The sequence below is a fragment of the Phyllobates terribilis genome, unplaced genomic scaffold (genome assembly GCF_046119375.1).
Source record: "Phyllobates terribilis strain yellow unplaced genomic scaffold, ASM4611937v1 Scaffold_8__6_contigs__length_399053987, whole genome shotgun sequence".
NCBI classification, from domain to species: Eukaryota; Metazoa; Chordata; class Amphibia; order Anura; family Dendrobatidae; genus Phyllobates; species Phyllobates terribilis.
In genome coordinates, this window is record NW_027362768.1 from 377,715,400 (window position 1) to 377,733,967 (window position 18,568).

At 45.9% G+C, this 18,568-nt stretch overlaps 1 protein-coding gene across 1 annotated transcript in view; it reads left to right on the forward strand.

Moving 5' to 3' along the window:
* The window catches only part of RAD18 (RAD18 E3 ubiquitin protein ligase), a 329,593-nt gene that overhangs the window by 59,446 nt on the left and 251,579 nt on the right, over nt 1–18,568 (forward strand). Inside the window, exons 5-6 of the mRNA XM_073645023.1 lie at nt 8,000–8,337; nt 8,709–8,808. Coding sequence (XP_073501124.1) covers nt 8,000–8,337; nt 8,709–8,808 — 438 coding nt within the window. The remainder of the gene's footprint in view (nt 1–7,999; nt 8,338–8,708; nt 8,809–18,568) is intronic.

An 18,568-nucleotide genomic window follows, 5' to 3' on the forward strand; every position in this document is an offset into this window, starting at 1 on the left:
TTCTAGATGATAAGTTTGAGATCAAATTCATGCAGTGATAATTATGGAAATGTCGGCATCCTATTTTTTTTTTGCAGATTTGAACCAGCATTTTCCACTTGCAGCCGCCTCTTGCCTTTTCACGGTTGCTCGACCTCCACCCCAGCCGGCCATATATCATAACATTGTAGGATGTTGTGTTATAATCCTCTGTAATGGCTTCTTACTGCAGTAAAATAGATCACTGCGACTGACGGGTGAATGATTAGGATTTATGGTCGGGGGCAGCTCGATTGTGGGATTCATACATTGTCTATTAGGCAAAAGTTAGTGAGGGAAGCGGCATAGAAGAGGCGGTAATGGCCGGCCTCGGATCTATTAACAGGCGCTAGCAGCTCAGCACTTAGTGCATATAAATGGCTGACGGCGCCCGGAGAGGCTGCTGCTTTATGTGCAAGTCTTAAGTGATATATATCTGACTGATCGTCTTCATTTACTCCTGTAAGCAGTGACTCCAGCTCGGCTGCTTTGCGTATTGCAGTCTAAAATCATCTTAGTTATTAGAGTTTGTTTCCCCATGCTTTGCATTTCAGCTCTGCTTCCTCAACAAGTACAAACTCAGCTGGACATCAATGCTGTCATATACCGTGTGGGAAAGACTAAGTTCAACACGAAGGGAAGAGGAGGAGGAAGCCCAAACACTAGGGAAAGGGGGAGTGGAGACCCCTAAGCAGATCTAATAACACTCTGCCTACCCTACTGTCCCTATATTGGTTCCACACCTATTTCCGAGCAGGACCCTAAACCCTGTATGTCCCTAGAGCTTGGCCCTAGATAGGGAGGAGGGAGGGGTGAGCACTGGTCAGGCCCCACTAAAAACTAAAGAAAACAAGGTTAACTTAGCTTGAGCAGACACCAGAGGAGTAACGCCAGCTGTCCTCCAAGGGCACCAAGAAGAAGAAGGAAGCCAGCAACTAGTGCTCCAAGCCTGCACAAAGGTAAATAGAAGTATCACCGGCAATCGCCTGGATCAAACTGAGGGTTATTAACTCTCATGCAAGGGTGTGTCACTCAGCAGCAGGAGGGAGGTCGCCGCTGGGTCTAAAGGAATAAGAAGGTGTCTGCATTGCCAAGCACAGTGACCTTCTACAGCCAGATCCAGAGCGACTGTCTGTTACATCTGACACACCCATGACAAATGCACACGGAGGAGATGTACATTATTGGACAGACAGGAGTATTGTGCATTAGTCACTTGTACTAAAACAACCATCAGAGAAAGAAGATGGTCGGGTAATTGCCCCTTGTGTTTAGTGAGGTAGAGGGTCCCAAAGATCTGTTCACCCCGGATATTGCTACTGGGTGGCATCAGCGGGCGTCCATAACTGGACGTATGTCCACGAGAAGAATCTCCGGATGGATTATACTCGGAGGTGGTGCCGTGACAATGTGTCTGGACACTTTTTCAATACCCATTCCCTACGTAATAGATTCTCTCTGTGTAAGTGGGATCTTGACATTTTCCATTTTCCCAGTCGGGATGTTTCTCTTCCGTTCTGATATCTCTGTGCCTCCGTGAAATCAACGAGGAAAATATTCTCATTACTCGAAATTAAATCTCTATTGTAATCAAACACAGCGATGCAAACCGCACGGATGGCTGCCAGGTCACCGGAGAGGTGCCTGCACCGCAAAAAAACTGGCTCCCCTCCACCGCTGACCGAGCATTTATTAACACTGGCGGTAATCCTCCGGGATGCAAGATCCGCTCCGCAGACGGGGAAGTCACACATGCAGACTATGTGCAAGCCTCCGCCGGTGATGCCGGACCGCCTGATCTGCTCGTTGTCTGTGATGTTACAGATATGTGATTGTGGATTATGGACTTCGCACGTGGAAAGTGTCTCAAACCCCCCCCCCAAAAAACCCTTAATGTCGGATGTCAGAGCATTTTTGGAAACTTGTCTGTGATAAGGCGGAAATGAAATTTACTTCCAGAAAATCCATTTGCAAGATATTCCAAACTGCAGAAGTTATTGGCCAGCGACAAAGGGGAGGTTGGATGTCCCTTACTGGGCACCATAGTCACTCGCTTATGGGTTGGGGGTCTGTGAGCTATTACAAGATTTCTGCAGCTCGTCAATCTCTGGCTTCTCTGCATCCTCAGAAGGCAGGGTCCTATGTGTGACCTCCACAGCCGTCCTGGTCCCTGGCACTTGTGATCAGGGTTTATTGTTCTGCACATAGTATTGCATCAATGGATGAAGATGTGGCCCGCAGAGTGTCCTCCTCCAGCCGGCCCAGTGCTTCACATTCAGTGGTAAAACCATTATGAGCAAATATGGAGAGGCTGGTGAGGTGGGCAGAACGAAGGATTAAAACCCGCGTCCCCTGAATACATCACTTTTCTATTAAAGCCTTCTCTTACGTTGTACGCCGGAGCCATCAGTCATTGTCTGGCCCACGCCAGCGGATTACCACATTCAATGCTCATGATGAATTTACTCTAATCTACTCTTTCTGTTTAGAGGATTATCACATATCCTTGAAATAAATGGCGAATGCTGCCAGCGAGGACTCGCACCGTCTCCTGCTATTTAATCCACACATTTTTTTTTTTTGGAACAGCACACGGTCAATTCCTGGCTCATTCTGATCGTATTGATTGCTGCTCCGCATGGACCGCGGAGAGAATAAAAGCTCGTACGATAAGTGAGCAATCAGAACAGCGCCCGAGTGACAGGAAAGTCTATAGATCATTGAGATCACATTGGGAACTTTGTAAGTGTTCGGCTTAGTAATTGTCCTATAGCTAAAGGCACCTGCCGAAGGGAAGGCTGATAGCTGTAATTATGCTCGAGGCAATTAGAGGGGTGGTTGGCGACTTTATATTTATTATAAAAATTACCCCATAAGACTATGCGGAAATTTCCGCTAAGGATTACCATTGCGTAAAAAAAAAACGCAGCATGACCATTGTGCCCAGCGATTCCGGAGCTTTTCCCGTCCATTGACTTTAATTGAAACGCAGCAAATCCGCAAGTATAATATTTCTACCTGTGGATTTGCTACTTTTCAATGAAATCCAATGCACGGGAAACGCTCCGGAAACGTGTTGCGGGTGGTACCCGGGTCGGCAGAGGAGGACTACAGCTCCTCTCAATCAACCGCCGCTCCCGCTGTTAACAGCAAGAGCGGCACTGCTAAGGGGAGCAGTAGTTCTCAGCAGAGCCGGGAACCACCGGCAGTGAAAAAAGAAAAAAAATATCCATATACTCACCTGTCCGGCGATGTTCTCTCCTCGGCGGCCTGCAGTATTCTCAAGAATGTTCCCATGATGTTAAGCTCATCGGGGTTCATCAGCTGATCTTCTGCTGATGAACCCCAGTGACCTACAGCATGTTTACTGATAGGAGTAATTTTACACTCCTGTCAGTATACATTGCTGTCTTTTGCAGCGATGACACCATTGATGGCTGATTTCACTGCTGTAGAAGTGACCCGGATCGCCGAGGGACAATCGGCGGTAATCGTGGACTGCGTCATTGACGGCGGACAGATGAGGGATATGGTATTTGTTATCTTATGTTTTTTTCAGGAGACGAGGTATTCAGGGACTGATGGGGTAATAAAAATTTTTTTTTTAGAACCGTGTGGTTTTTATTTAATTAAAATACGTTTTTCTGGCCGTGTTTTTTTATAAAAAGGCGGCGACCATTTTACTATGCAATTAGTAATGGGGGCGTCTTATAGACACCCTCCATTACTAACCTGGGCTTCACTTTAGCCGCCAATACAAGGCTGATGTGAACCCCAACCCCATTACCCCACTCGCCACCGCTACAGGGCAGTGGGAAGAGAGGAGACTCACCGCCAGATTTGGCGCATCTTATGGATGCGCCATTTCTGGAACTGCTAAGGGATGATATTAATAGCTGCGGAGGGGGCTAGTATTCATGAACCCTTCCCTGGCTATTAATATCAGACCGCAGCTGTCTGTTTAGCCTTTTCTGGCTAGATTTTATAGGGGGACCCCTCATCAATTTTTTTCTGGGCTCCCCCTGTAATCTAGCCAGTAAAGGCTAAACAGACAGCTGCGGGCTGATATTAATAGCCAGGGAACATTGTTGGCTAATGGCCCCTTCCCCGGCTACTAGTATCAGCCCCCAGCGGTCAGCTTTACCTCTGCTGGTTATAAAAATAACGCAGGCGCCCACGCCATTTTTTTATTTTATTTTAGGGTTTGTGCCCACGATATGGATGTAGCAGCGCTTTGGACGCATATTTTTTGCTGCGTCCAAAACGCTGAGTTTTATTGAATGCAGGTAAATCCACATGTGTTCACTGAAGCATGCTGATTTACCACATTCAGTACATTCTAGTGGTCAAATTTCTGTTGCGGAGACTAGCGACTCTGCAAGAGAATTTCTCATGCTGCAGTCCTGACGGACATGCGGCATGTCAGTGTCCACGGGAGATCCGCAGCCTCTGATGCACATATAGTGGATATGGGATTTCTAGAGATCCCATCCACTATGCTGTAACATCTGGACGCTGCGGGTTTGACGCTGTATAAACACGCAGCGTCAAACCTGCAGCGGCTCTTGATCGTGGCAGTGTACCAAAACTCGCCGCAGCATGTCAATTTCTGTAGCGGACACGCTAGTCTCCCCTCTAGATTTGACGCCGATTGAAGTGTCATTATATGCGGTGGATTCACATGTAGCGATAACAAAAGTGCGGCATTAGAACACCGCGATTTGGACGCAGCTAGAATACGCTGCGTCCAAAGCGCTGCTGAGTGCTGATTGGGGGAATGTAGTGGCTAACGAAACAGCTGTGAGCTGTTAGTAATGGCCGGGGACCATGTTTGCTATTGCCACCTTCCCAGGGTAAAAACAGCAGCTCATAGCTGCCACATAAATTACATGAATAGAAATGCTAATGAAGATTGGGTGAATGGGATCAGCTGACACCTAGCTCTTTTGTTTGGTGATGCCACGGTGTCAATCAGACCTTTTCATGACCAAACCTAATTAAAGTAAAGTAAAGAGTTAAATAAACACAGACACAAAGCAAACACTTTATTTGAAATACAACAGACAGTCTTTAACCATTTAAATTAACCAATATATTCACCCCAGTTCTGATGGTAATCCATGGGTTTAAGCTATGTCCCACCAAATAACTTTATTTAGCTCCAAAAAGCATTCATTGATGTACAAAAACGCTTCAAAAACCGCATAAAAAAATGCAGCAAAATCTTGGCCCAACCGCATGGTTTTTCCTGCCAAGGAGATGCAGAAATGCTCAGGAAATTTCTGCTTCAAATCCTGATCGTGCGCACATAGTCTTAAGAAAATAAATTTAAAATAACTCACCCATTGGTGCGAACCCCCTGCTTCTCCTCAGTCCTTCTGTTGGGGGTCATCCACCGGTTTCCTGGATATCTTTTTCCAGGGGCAGGATAGAAAATCTCCTAGCGGAATGTGACTGCTCCAACCAATCTATGATTGTCTGCAGCAGTCGCTGAACTACTCTTGCCGGAAGAAGAGATGAGCAGAGTGGTGAGAGGCTCCAGCATCCGTACTGAGGAATGCTGGGGTTTTGTGGGCTTGTCATATTAGCATTATTTTTTTTATTACTTAATTTAAAATCCCTGTGGGTCCATTTAAAGAAAAAAAAAATCGGTAGACTGCTCTTGTGAATACTTCAAAGAAACTTTCCCTTTCTTTTGCAAGACAAAATAAACAGATGAAGTCTCTACAACCTTCTTATACCCATTTTCAACAGAATTTTCTAAATCTTAGTTTCCGGTCAATGAATAGAATTACTATTAGTTACATATAGGATTTGTTAACATTTCACTTTTTTTTTTTTTTTTCCCTGTGCATTTTTCAAGAGTAAAAATCGCTGCACTCTACAGTACCAGCAAAGTGATTGAGACTTCTGAAATCTCCTGCACACGTTGGTTTCTTTTTTTTCTTGCAGATTTGAACCTTCAATGCATTTTTTTTTAATCTGCACCGTGTCAGCTCGTTCAGCTTTTTTTTACAGTATGACTGGGAAAAAAACACAAGTAAAATGCATCAAAAGCGCACTTATTTAATGCAGCACATTTACTGCCAACACCCTGGCGTTTACTATACAAAAATCTACTCCAAATGCTAAATGTATAGAGATCTGACCTAGTCCTGTTCTCATCAGAGGAGGATACAGTTGTATCCAGTCTAGACAATGCTCTGAGAGACTGATACATTGTAACAAAGCTCCAGGGAGATTCCTGCTGCTGGACACAATGTGGACCTCAGACCGGTAGGAAATTGTCCAATCTGTTTGTAGCCTGTGAATGTAAAGAAATGCTGTCAGTCACTGACTGCAGGCCGGATAGTGGAGAGGTCAAACACAGAGGTCACTCCCATCCTTCTCCGGATCATGAGGACCCAACCCCTCCAAACAGTATGACTTAACTCTGTTTTTCCATTTAGATTTTTTTATACATTTATTACGATACCTAAGACTGTTCTTTTCCTGTACCAAGGACCAATTGACCTTATTTTTTTCAATATTATCTGACCAGCGCACATTTTATTATCCTTTGTGTTTAATTGTTTCAGCTATTAGCATATATTAATAGTTAATTGTTTCAGCTATTAGCATATATTAATATATTTAACTATCACAGCATCGCCTCTTTTTTTTTCTTCTTCTTCCGATTGTTCTACATGTACTAGCATAACGATCTACTGTACCTCCCTATAACAAAACCTTTTTCAATTCTTTTCTTGCAATCATATCAATCTGTTTAGCGCGATAGTCTCCATTATTTAACAAAATAAGAAATGTCCCGTGTGAACCCTGAAAGAAATCAGTTTTTTTTTTAGTTGCCCCGTGCCCTGTGTGCTCTCAGGTTTTATCGTTACCGCATATGAAACTCCTGAGCCTTTTTTTTAATGGGCTGATACAATGGAATGATTTTTCTGGAATCACATCTTGCAATCCCCCATTTTTTTTCTTTCTCTTAATGAAATCTAATAATGTGACGGATCCCTGCAGGAAGCGCCGGGCAACCGCAGACATTTATGAGCTGTAATCTGAGCGATTTCCCCCCCCCACCCCCGCTGCTCTGAGGGCTGCGCTGAATTATACAGGCTGGAAGTGAAGCGTGGTGGTATCCGCACTCGCTCGGCGGCGGTTATGTGCCCTCTGACCTGCGCGTTGAGAGGGTGCGATCTGACAGTCGGACCCCTCTGGCGTTTACTAGTGTGAAACTTCATACCCTGCGGAGCTCATTAAACGCTTCCTGGCCCTGCCGTCATTGGGGGTCTTTGTAGATTTCACGGTCCCTATTCCTGGCCCCCTACAGCTTTAGTAGGACCAGTGACGGCTACACGCTGGGTTACTGTCTGCAAACGTCTCATCTAATTTTCATTCAAATTAGTGATTTGTGAGCCCCGAACGTTCCCCGGGACAGAATGTAGCAGTGAAGCCGCAAGTATCTCATCCGTATCCATGTATGCAGAAGCCCGCGCCGCCCCCATTGTACTCATATTCATTACTTTTTGGGTAATCCTTACTGTTATTCCCAATCTTATTACCTCTGAGGACACGGATGCGATCAGTGACATCGTGCATTTGAGGCTGGAGTAGTCAGGGACTCAGTCCCTCTTCCATGCTTTACACTGCAGCTCTTTGAAGTGTGGGAAGAAACCAAAGTAGCCGGAGGAAACCCACAGAAACACAGGCAGAACGTACAAACTCCTTGCAGATGGTGTTCTTGGTGGGATTTAAGACCCTCCATGACACCCCACCCATGCTCTGTATCTGAAGGCCTCCATTCACATTAGCGGCTGGTCGTCCTATACGCTGATTTTGGTTGTGCAGGATAATGTATCGGAGCCTTAATATAAGTGCAGGGGCTTGTAAGACTGTCCTCAATGTAGGACTTTTTTATGTTTTGCTGTGAGCATTAAATGTTTTCTCTGTCGTCATATAAGCCTTGTAATCCCATTATTCACAGGGAGGGTCTTTCCCAGCCTCTGATGGACTCGTCACCGCAGTCCCCCCAAGATCCGTCCACAGCCAAGCGGGCTACAAGAGGGGCACAGGGATGCCCCAGCAAAGAAATAAAGCAAGAAAACAAATCTATGGACAAGTTCCTGGTGAAAACAAATGCCGAAATATCCAGAAGATCCTCCAGTGCTGGTAATGAGAGCGCTGAAGACGGAGCGGAGGGCGGACGGGCGACTCCTTCAGGCTCCTCCACAACCATCAAGCAGGAGCCTGGTGTGAGGGATCGTTCATCAGAGGGAGCGTTCGCTCCAAGTACCCCGTCCACATCTATGGTGAAGGTGAAAGGTAAGCCCACCCTGACGTCTCCTTGTCGTCACCACTGCTATCCATGATGAACATTTCCTCACTGGTTGTAGATTTCCTTCTGAGACTCACATGGGCGAGAATTAGAACAGTCAGTGCTGCAGTGTAAAGCATAGGGAAATCACTAATTATTATAAACTGTGAGTCCGCAAGTTTGTATACAACTCGGTCTATTTCTCTGGACTGCAGATCAGTTATTAGGGTTGAAAAATAGTAACTTTTTGAAAGGGAACCTGTCCCAAACCTCCCAGAATGCCTCCACTACCAGGTAAAACACCGATCCTGAATCTCAATCAACTGGAAAACTAGTTGCAATTTTTTATTTTTTTTTATTCCTGTCTCTTCTCTTTCAGTGGAGTGCCCGGTGTGCGGGGTCGGCATTTTGGAACAATACATCAACAATCACTTGGACGGCTGCCTTACCAGAGATGAGAAGAAAGAGAGTCTGCGCAGGTAAGCAGAACGACGGCACATGGAGGCTGATGGATCCCGACAGCAGCGCACATGTTACACCCCGGATATACGGTCACGTACAGCACAATCACCACCCGGGGACACTTACACTTTCTACCTTGTGCTAAGTTGTACGGATGGAGGATGACGCTGATCGTGTACGGTACGGATGGAGGATGACGCTGATCGTGTACGGTACGGATGGAGGATGACGCTGATCGTGTACGGTACGGATGGAGGATGACGCTGATCGTGTACGGTACGGATGGAGGATGACGCTGATCGTGTACGGTACGGATGGAGGATGACGCTGATCGTGTACGGTACGGATGGAGGATGACGCTGATCGTGTACGGTACGGATGGAGGATGACGCTGATCGTGTACGGTACGGATGGAGGATGACGCTGATCGTGTACGGTACGGATGGAGGATGACGCTGATGGTGTACGGTACGGATGGAGGATGACGCTGATCGTGTACGGTACGGATGGAGGATGACGCTGATTGTGTACGGTACAGATGGTGACGACGCTGATCATGTATGGCACTGACGTATGACGATATAGGCCGGGCGTAACACTAGTCACATACGGTATACACTTGTGGTATCAGGTTTACAATCCGCGGTCCGTTTGCAGCCTCCATCCTCCCAGAGCCGCTGCTGCCTCCAGCCTTCGTCCCTGGCGCACGTTTTTTGTGTGTCTTTGTCACTGACGAGTTCTCATCACTCTTGTGCTGTGGCAGATGTGAAATCCTTCCCATCAGGGGTCGCCTCTCTTGCGGGAGCAGGGTTTGGCAGGACGCTTGTTTGTGGATTCCATATTGTATCATTGCTGTTTGTTTGGTCGCCCTTCATCAAGATGAAATGTTTTCTGCTGCTAAATAAAGCTCCGGATTGTTTTTCTGTTTATTGTCCAATACAACTCGCTGGCTTTTAGGGTCATTTGCTGGGACAGTTTTTATTTTTCCTTTTCTTATACTGTGGGACATTAAGAAAACAAACCATGGGGATGGCGCAGATCCACGGCAAGCCTCGTATTGTGAGCAGTGCCTGAGAAAATCTGAAAAGCTCCAGGAAAGATCTTCTGTCAGCTTGATAATAGCAGTGGAGTAAGAGTAGTAAAGTCCTAAAAAATTTTCTTATTATATTAATATATGGTGTCTTCTTGTTACGAGCTCACCTGGTGAGGTGGATTATTTAAGCCTTAGGTCTGCGCGGTGAGCAGAACGGATATGAAGCGATGGTGCAGCAGAGCGGGTGTTAACAGAAGACACGTGAATCAGCGAGGACCAGGAGAGCAGGACAGGATGGCAGACAAACAAGCAGAACTGGTAGCACAGATGAAGCAGAGACAAGTTGCGGGTACACATAGGAACAGTAGCTCTATAGGGAACTGATATCTTCCAGCAGAGATGCAGTTAATCACAAGAATTCAGTCTGGTATCTCCCAGCAGGGAAAAGGTAAATAACAGCAATCTCGAGGAAACTGTTAACTGCAAGTTGGGAGTGAAGTATATGCAAGGTTAGAGATTCACTTGAAGTGATGTTACCTTGATTGCAGAGTCCAAGTGTGAACTGCACTAAGGACGTTTGCGAGAAGTTGGTAACTTGCTGAGAAGTTGGTGTGGACAACGCCCCAGTAAGCTGAGCTGACACTGGACGTAATGCTGGTTGTAGCATGAAATCAGGAGAAGCTGTGGAAATGATTCAAGAGAAGTAGCAGCAACTGCAAACCATGCTACTTAAAACCAAAACACCTGAGCTGGCCTCAAATTTGTGGAGATGTCCGAGGTGTTTGTCAGGTTATCTAAGAAGCCTGATGTGGACACTCTGATGGGAGGCGGCCATAGGAGAAGGGAGCAAGGGCCGGCACTAGAGCCAGGACAGAGAAGCCAGACATCTTGGATAACCGCTAACGCACTCCTTTTTCCTCTCTGGACCCCTAATTTACCCTAATGGGCTCTCCTGTCTTTCCTGCCCTCTGTGGTTTCTGTCGTCCTCCAACCCCCCCCCCCCCCCCCCCCAACTCTTTCCCTTCCTACTCCCCCCTCCACCCCTTCCGTCTCTTTCCCTTCCGGATTCCCCTGTTTCTCTCTCTTACCCTCATCCAGATTCCCCCTTTTTCTCTCTTTCCCCATCCGGATTCTCTTTCCCCTCTGGATTCCCCCATTTCTCTCTCTTACCCCCATCCAGATTCCCCCTTTCTCTCTCTTTCCCCCATCCGGATTCCCTCTCTTCTGTCTCTTTCCCCTCTGGATTCCCTCTCTTCTCTCTCTCTCCCCTCTGGATTCCCTCGCTTCTCTCTCTCTCCCCTCTGGATTCCCTCGCTTCTCTCTCTCTCTCCCCTCTGGATTCCCTCGCTTCTCTCTCTCTCTCCCCTCTGGATTCCCTCGCTTCTCTCTCTCTCCCCTCTGGATTCCCTCGCTTCTCTCTCTCTCCCCTCTGGATTCCCTCGCTTCTCTCTCTCTCTCCCCTCTGGATTCCCTCGCTTCTCTCTCTCTCCCCTCTGGATTCCCTCGCTTCTCTCTCTCTCTCCCCTCTGGATTCCCTCGCTTCTCTCTCTCTCTCCCCTCTGGATTCCCTCGCTTCTCTCTCTCTCTCCCCTCTGGATTCCCTCGCTTCTCTCTCTCTCTCCCCTCTGGATTCCCTCGCTTCTCTCTCTCTCTCCCCTCTGGATTCCCTCGCTTCTCTCTCTCTCTCCCCTCTGGATTCCCTCGCTTCTCTCTCTCTCCCCTCTGGATTCCCTCGCTTCTCTCTCTTTCCCCCCTGGATTCCCCCGTTTCTCTCTCTTTCCCCTCTGCATTCCCCCGTGTCTCTCTTTCCCCCCTGGATTCCCCCGTGTCTCTCTCTTTCCCCTCCGGATTCCCCCGTCTCTCTCTCTCTTTCCCCCCTGGATTCCCCCGTTTCTCTCTCTTTCCCCCCTGGATTCCCCCGTTTCTCTCTCTTTCCCCCCTGGATTCCCCCGTTTCTCTCTCTTTCCCCTCTGGATTCCCCCGTTTCTTTCTCTTTCCCCTCTGGGGAATCCGGCCTTTCTCTCTTTCCCCCCTGGATTCCCCCGTCTCTCTCTCTTTCCCCTCCGGATTCCCCCGTCTCTCTCTCTTTCCCCCCTGGATTCCCCCGTCTCTCTCTCTTTCCCCTCTGGACTTTTCTGTTACATGGGACGTGAGCCTTCACCATACCGATCCTTCTTCCTTATTAGATGAGTCTGGACATCGTATAGTTGAAAAAACATAAATCTCTATCATGGAGAGGATAAAGGGAGCTGGGTTAGGTACATCCATAGTGTCTGCACTAAAAAGCCAATGTTTCCCTCCTGATCCCCAATAATTCTGTATAAGCCCACATATAAACCATGCCAAGATAAAACGAGTTTCCATAAACCATACCAAGATAAAACGAGTTTCCATAAACCATGCCAGGATAAAACGAGTTTCCATAAACCATGCCAAGATAAAACGAGTTTCCATAAACCATGCCAAGATGAAACGAGTTTCCATAAACCATGCCAGGATGAAACGAGTTTCCATAAACCATGCCAGGATGAAACGAGTTTCCATAAACCATGCCAGGATAAAACGAGTTTCCATAAACCATGCCACGATAAAACGAGTTTCCATAAACCATGCCACGATGAAACGAGTTTCCATAAACCATGCCAGGATGAAACGAGTTTCCATAAACCATGCCGGGATGAAACGAGTTTCCATAAACCATGCCGGGATGAAACGAGTTTCCATAAACCATGCCGGGATGAAACGAGTTTCCATAAACCATGCCGGGATGAAACGAGTTTCCATAAACCATGCCGGGATGAAACGAGTTTCCATAAACCATGCCGGGATGAAACGAGTTTCCATAAACCATGCCGGGATGAAACGAGTTTCCATAAACCATGCCGGGATGAAACGAGTTTCCATAAACCATGCCGGGATGAAACGAGTTTCCATAAACCATGCCGGGATGAAACGAGTTTCCATAAACCATGCCGGGATAAAACGAGTTTCCATAAACCATGCCGGGATGAAACGAGTTTCCATAAACCATGCCGGGATAAAACGAGTTTCCATAAACCATGCCGGGATAAAACGAGTTTCCATAAACCATGCCGGGATAAAACGAGTTTCCATAAACCATGCCGGGATAAAACGAGTTTCCATAAACCATGCCGGGATAAAACGAGTTTCCATAAACCATGCCAGGATGAAACGAGTTTCCATAAACCATGCCAGGATAAAACGAGTTTCCATAAACCATGCCACGATAAAACGAGTTTCCATAAACCATGCCGGGATGAAACGAGTTTCCATAAACCATGCCACGATAAAACGAGTTTCCATAAACCATGCCGGGATGAAACGAGTTTCCATAAACCATGCCGGGATGAAACGAGTTTCCATAAACCATGCCGGGATGAAACGAGTTTCCATAAACCATGCCGGGATAAAACGAGTTTCCATAAACCATGCCGGGATAAAACGAGTTTCCATAAACCATGCCGGGATAAAACGAGTTTCCATAAACCATGCCGGGATAAAACGAGTTTCCATAAACCATGCCGGGATGAAACGAGTTTCCATAAACCATGCCGGGATGAAACGAGTTTCCATAAACCATGCCGGGATGAAACGAGTTTCCATAAACCATGCCGGGATAAAACGAGTTTCCATAAACCATGCCGGGATAAAACGAGTTTCCATAAACCATGCCGGGATAAAACGAGTTTCCATAAACCATGCCGGGATAAAACGAGTTTCCATAAACCATGCCGGGATAAAACGAGTTTCCATAAACCATGCCGGGATAAAACGAGTTTCCATAAACCATGCCGGGATAAAACGAGTTTCCATAAACAATGCCAGGATAAAACGAGTTTCCATAAACCATGCCAAGATAAAACGAGTTTCCATAAACCATGCCAAGATAAAACGAGTTTCCATAAACCATGCCAAGATAAAACGAGTTTCCATAAACCATGCCAAAATGAAACGAGTTTCCATAAACCATGCCAGGATGAAACGAGTTTCCATAAACCATGCCAGGATGAAACGAGTTTCCATAAACCATGCCAGGATGAAACGAGTTTCCATAAACCATCCAAAGATAAAACGAGTTTCCATAAACCATCCAAAGATAAAACGAGTTTCCATAAACCATGCCAAAATGAAACGAGTTTCCATAAACCATGCCAGGATGAAACGAGTTTCCATAAACCATGCCAGGATGAAACGAGTTTCCATAAACCATGCCAGGATAAAACGAGTTTCCTCTCCTGTAATATGAGGCGTGACGCTGATGTGCCCTGGCGGCAGGACGGATCCCTTACATCTATGCTGCATATATGACGATTACTGCACTATCAGTGATTCATATCTTTATACTCGTCAGATGGTAATTGGCTCTTGATTTTTGATGGACGTTTGAAGAAGAAATTTTACCGGGAAATCTAATAATTTGATTCCTTTAATCCCCACGATCGTTGAGGCGCTAAAAACCTCCCCTCTTCCCGTCCATCTTTGTGCAGCCGTGCAATTTAATTTCACAGAGTCCTGGCCGCAGAAGCATTTTTATCATGGGATTGGGTTCTTACTGATCCTGCTTCTGTCTAAGCCGGACACAATCGTCCTATGTGGCTCCTAAGTGACAGAACACAGAAATACTCAGTCCCGGCGGTACAGCCGCCATCTGCCTTTTTGGCACAGACATCGGCCGCTCCGCCACCACTTCCTTTCATCCCTTGTTCGACGCTTCTCATCCTCATTAAATGTCATTGTCTATCGTTGCTTTTGTTCGGCTCCGCTCTGGGAAATCCATTGTTTTGTGCGTTAAATTTACTTTTATAAAACTATTGATACATTTTTTAAAGACACCAGTTTCATTCAGCTGCCATGCGTCTCTCCCATGCTTTACACTGCAGTTCTGTTCTATTGGGACTCATTTTAATCAGTGACTCTAACTTAATTGCATTGTTCACTGGGGTATTCCATAATCTGGAAGTCACCGGACTCTCCATCAGAGGTTCACATAGCTGTATTGTTCCATTCTTTACACTGCAGCTCTGCCCCTTTAGAGCGCAGCTTTGGTCGGTGTCTCTAGCTTGGCTGCGTTGTTCATTGAAGTCTTCGATAGTCTAATATTCTCCCATCTGACTCTAGTCTCTCCACCATGCTTTACATAGCAACGCTGCTTCATTAGGGTTCAGCCATGACGTCTGACTGTAACCTACCTACATTGTTTATTGGAGTTTTCAGTAGTCTAAAACTCTCCTATTGTCTCTTCAGAGGCTTAAACAGCCGCTATATTCCTTCCCCATTCTTTATACTGCAGCTCTGCTCCATCAGGGCTCAGCTTCAATTAGCAACTCTGACTTGGCTGCAGTTTTCAGCAATTTGAAATTCATCTTTTGCCTTTTATTAGGTTCAAATACTTGCGGTGTTCCTCCGCCATCCTTTACACTGCAGCTCTGTTTCTTCAGCAGACATCACTGACATAGTTATGATCTACCATAACAAAAGGTCCTGGAGAAGCCCCTTAATGTGCATTGTTGGGGTACGTGCACGTGTAATTTATTTTTTTTATATTTTTTCTGGAATAAATAACTCTGATTATGGCCAGAAAAACCCATAGGACATTACACACATATTGGTGGCTCCTATGCCGCTTTTGCCACTGTTTTTCTACTCCGCCACTAGATGGCAGCCTTTACTGTTTCGGCATTATATTTATGACCAGGATGTAGCTTGCTATCTATGGTTCGGCTTGACTACCTGAACCTGTGCAGCATTGATTTGTGGGAGGATACAATAATTATGTGATAATTATTATGTAAGTCGAGTTGTTATTTTGCATAAAGCTTGTAATTATCCTCGATAAATGCAGTGCATGGAGCCCCGAGGAATGACTATAATGCAGGGTAATGACCGTGTATCACTATCACAGCAGAAGCTGAAGGCCTGAGACACGAAGAACCCAGCATTAATTAAAACTGAATGTATACGTCATTTATTGTAATTTGTCTGGAGCCTGTGCTTCGTTTAACCAGGAACAAATTAGCATTAATAGCCAGCTCCAGGTCTCATTAGAGTCCGGTCATATTGTCACCATCAGGGACACATCGCAGTGGTTCCCCATAGTTCCCGTGTAGTAATTTACAGGTCTTGGTTATACAATTACTGCAATCAGGTACAGCACTAACAAAAGAAAATTGTAAGGCCCCCCCCCCCTGTCTTGTGTGTGACCACATGGATTAAGAGTGAAAAAAATTTACTAGAAAGCAGCAGCAGGTGTCCTGCGTCTCTCACTCCGCTTCTCCCTCCTCCTCCTCTCATCACCATAGACTTCAATAGGAGCTGAAATCTGATGCCTTCGCGTGCACTGATGCCTCCGTCTCCTGTTTAAAACATTTACTAGAAACCAGCCGTAGGGATGGAGGTCTTTATACAGCAATACTGAGCAGTGTAGCTGTGAATCCATAATTGGGATGAGATAAAACTGTTACTAGAGAGCGTCCACATGGATTAAGAGTGAAAAAATGTACTAGAAAGCAGCAGCAGGTCTCCTGCGTCTCTCACTCCGCTTCTCCCTCCTCCTCCTCTCATCACCATAGACTTCAATAGGAGCTGAAATCTGATGCCTTCGTGTGCACTGATGCCTCCGTCTCCTGTTTAAAACATTTACTAGAAACCAGCCGTAGGGATGGAGGTCTTTATACAGCAATACTGAGCAGTGTAGCTGTGAATCCATAATTGGGATGAGATAAAACTGTTACTAGAGAGCGTCCACATGGATTAAGAGTGAAAAAAATGTACTAGAAAGCAGCAGCAGGTGTCCTGCGTCTCTCACTCCGCTTCTCCCTCCTCCTCCTCCTCCTCTCATCACCATAGACTTCAATAGGAGCTGAAATCTGATGCCTTCGCGTGCACTGATGCCTCCGTCTCCTGTTTAAAACATTTACTAGAAACCAGCCGTAGGGATGGAGGTCTTTATACAGCAATACTGAGCAGTGTAGCTGTGAATCCATAATTGGGATGAGATAAAACTGTTACTAGAGAGCGTCCACATGGATTAAGAGTGAAAAAATGTACTAGAAAGCAGCAGCAGGTGTCCTGCGTCTCTCACTCCGCTTCTCCCTCCTCCTCCTCCTCTCATCACCATAGACTTCAATAGGAGCTGAAATCTGATGCCTTCGTGTGCACTGATGCCTCCGTCTCCTGCTTAAAACATTTACTAGAAACCAGCCGTAGGGATGGAGGTCTTTATACAGCAATACTGAGCAGTGTAGCTGTGAATCCATAATTGGGATGAGATAAAACTGTTACTAGAGAGCGTCCTCATGGAGGTCATTATACAGCAGTACTGAACAGTATAGCTGTGAATCCAACTATAGCATGAGGAAAAACATTTACTAGAAAGCATCATCATGGAGGACATTATGCAGTAGAACTGAGAAGTGTAGCTGTGAATCCATCACTGGGGTGAAAGAGAACGGTTACTATAAAGCATTATCATGGAGTCCATTCCAGAGCAGTACTGAGCAGTGTAGCTGTGTTCCCAGCTCTAATGTAAGAATAAAAAACAACATATTTACTAGAAAGCAGCATCATGGAGGACATTATGCAGTAGAACCGAGAAGTGTAGCTGTGAATCCAGAACGATTGAGAAGTGAACACTTACTAGAAAGCAGCAACACCGGACTGTGTGTTTGTGCCTTACTACTTCTCCATAGACTCAATAGGCAGCATTAATATGATCCCTCAGTGAGCAGAACAAGTTTCTGCAGTTTTTCAGAGTGAATGATGAGTTCAGCTGGAAGAGGAAGAGAAAAAGTGACTCATAAGTGGAGAAATAAGCAGATTTGTCTGATAAAATACATTCCGCAAACTTTCTCATATTCGCTTGTGCTATTGATAAAAAATTTGATGGAGCAAAGTTTTTTTTTTTTTATAATTCTCATGATGTAATATTTTATTTATATGCGATTTAAAACCTCTTGGAGACTGTGGGACTTCATGGAGACATTTGTGCTGCCGAGGATGCGCCTGTAAATGCTACATTGTAACATAATGAAAGCCAATGTGGTCGCTTTGCAACCTGAAAGTTGTTGCGACTGCTGGATTTATTTGGACTTGTGTATTGTGACAACTTGTGAGCACGTTAGCAGCGTGATAGTGTGATCTGTGGCTGATTAGCCCCAGCTGTAAACTAAAACCTGATTTTGCAGCTCATTTCTTTATTGTATTTAATTTTACTTGTGTTGTGATTTGCATTAAAGGCAAGTTGGGAAAGTAGAGGCATATCGGGGCACGGGATGGGGCGGCTGGGTCTCTGGGCGGCCCGGGTCTCTGGGCGGCCTCCTGCATCGCATGTCCATAGTAAGACGTCTCAGATCTAGTTCTCCAATTCCTCACTGGTTTACAGTTGTCTCTGCGCCTTCTTACATCCTCTCCTCGTACAGGGTTTCTTTTTTCTTCTAGCACCACGTGCGATTTTGTCATCCAGATCTAAATAGTAAGAGCAGATCAAACATCAGTAAGTGCTGGAAATGGCCGTGAGAGCCGCTATTATAACCTGGCACAGGATCGCTGTTTGTCTCTTACGGCTCCTGGAAACCTTTATCTGGATAATACAATGTTGCCTGGGAGCCGCTCCGTACAGAGGCAGCACTGACCACACACAGCCGTCCAGTCCATTATTGTGTCTGCTGCTATTCCCAGCATTCCTATGACCTATGCGGGGATTGCAAGAGTTGTAGTTCACAATG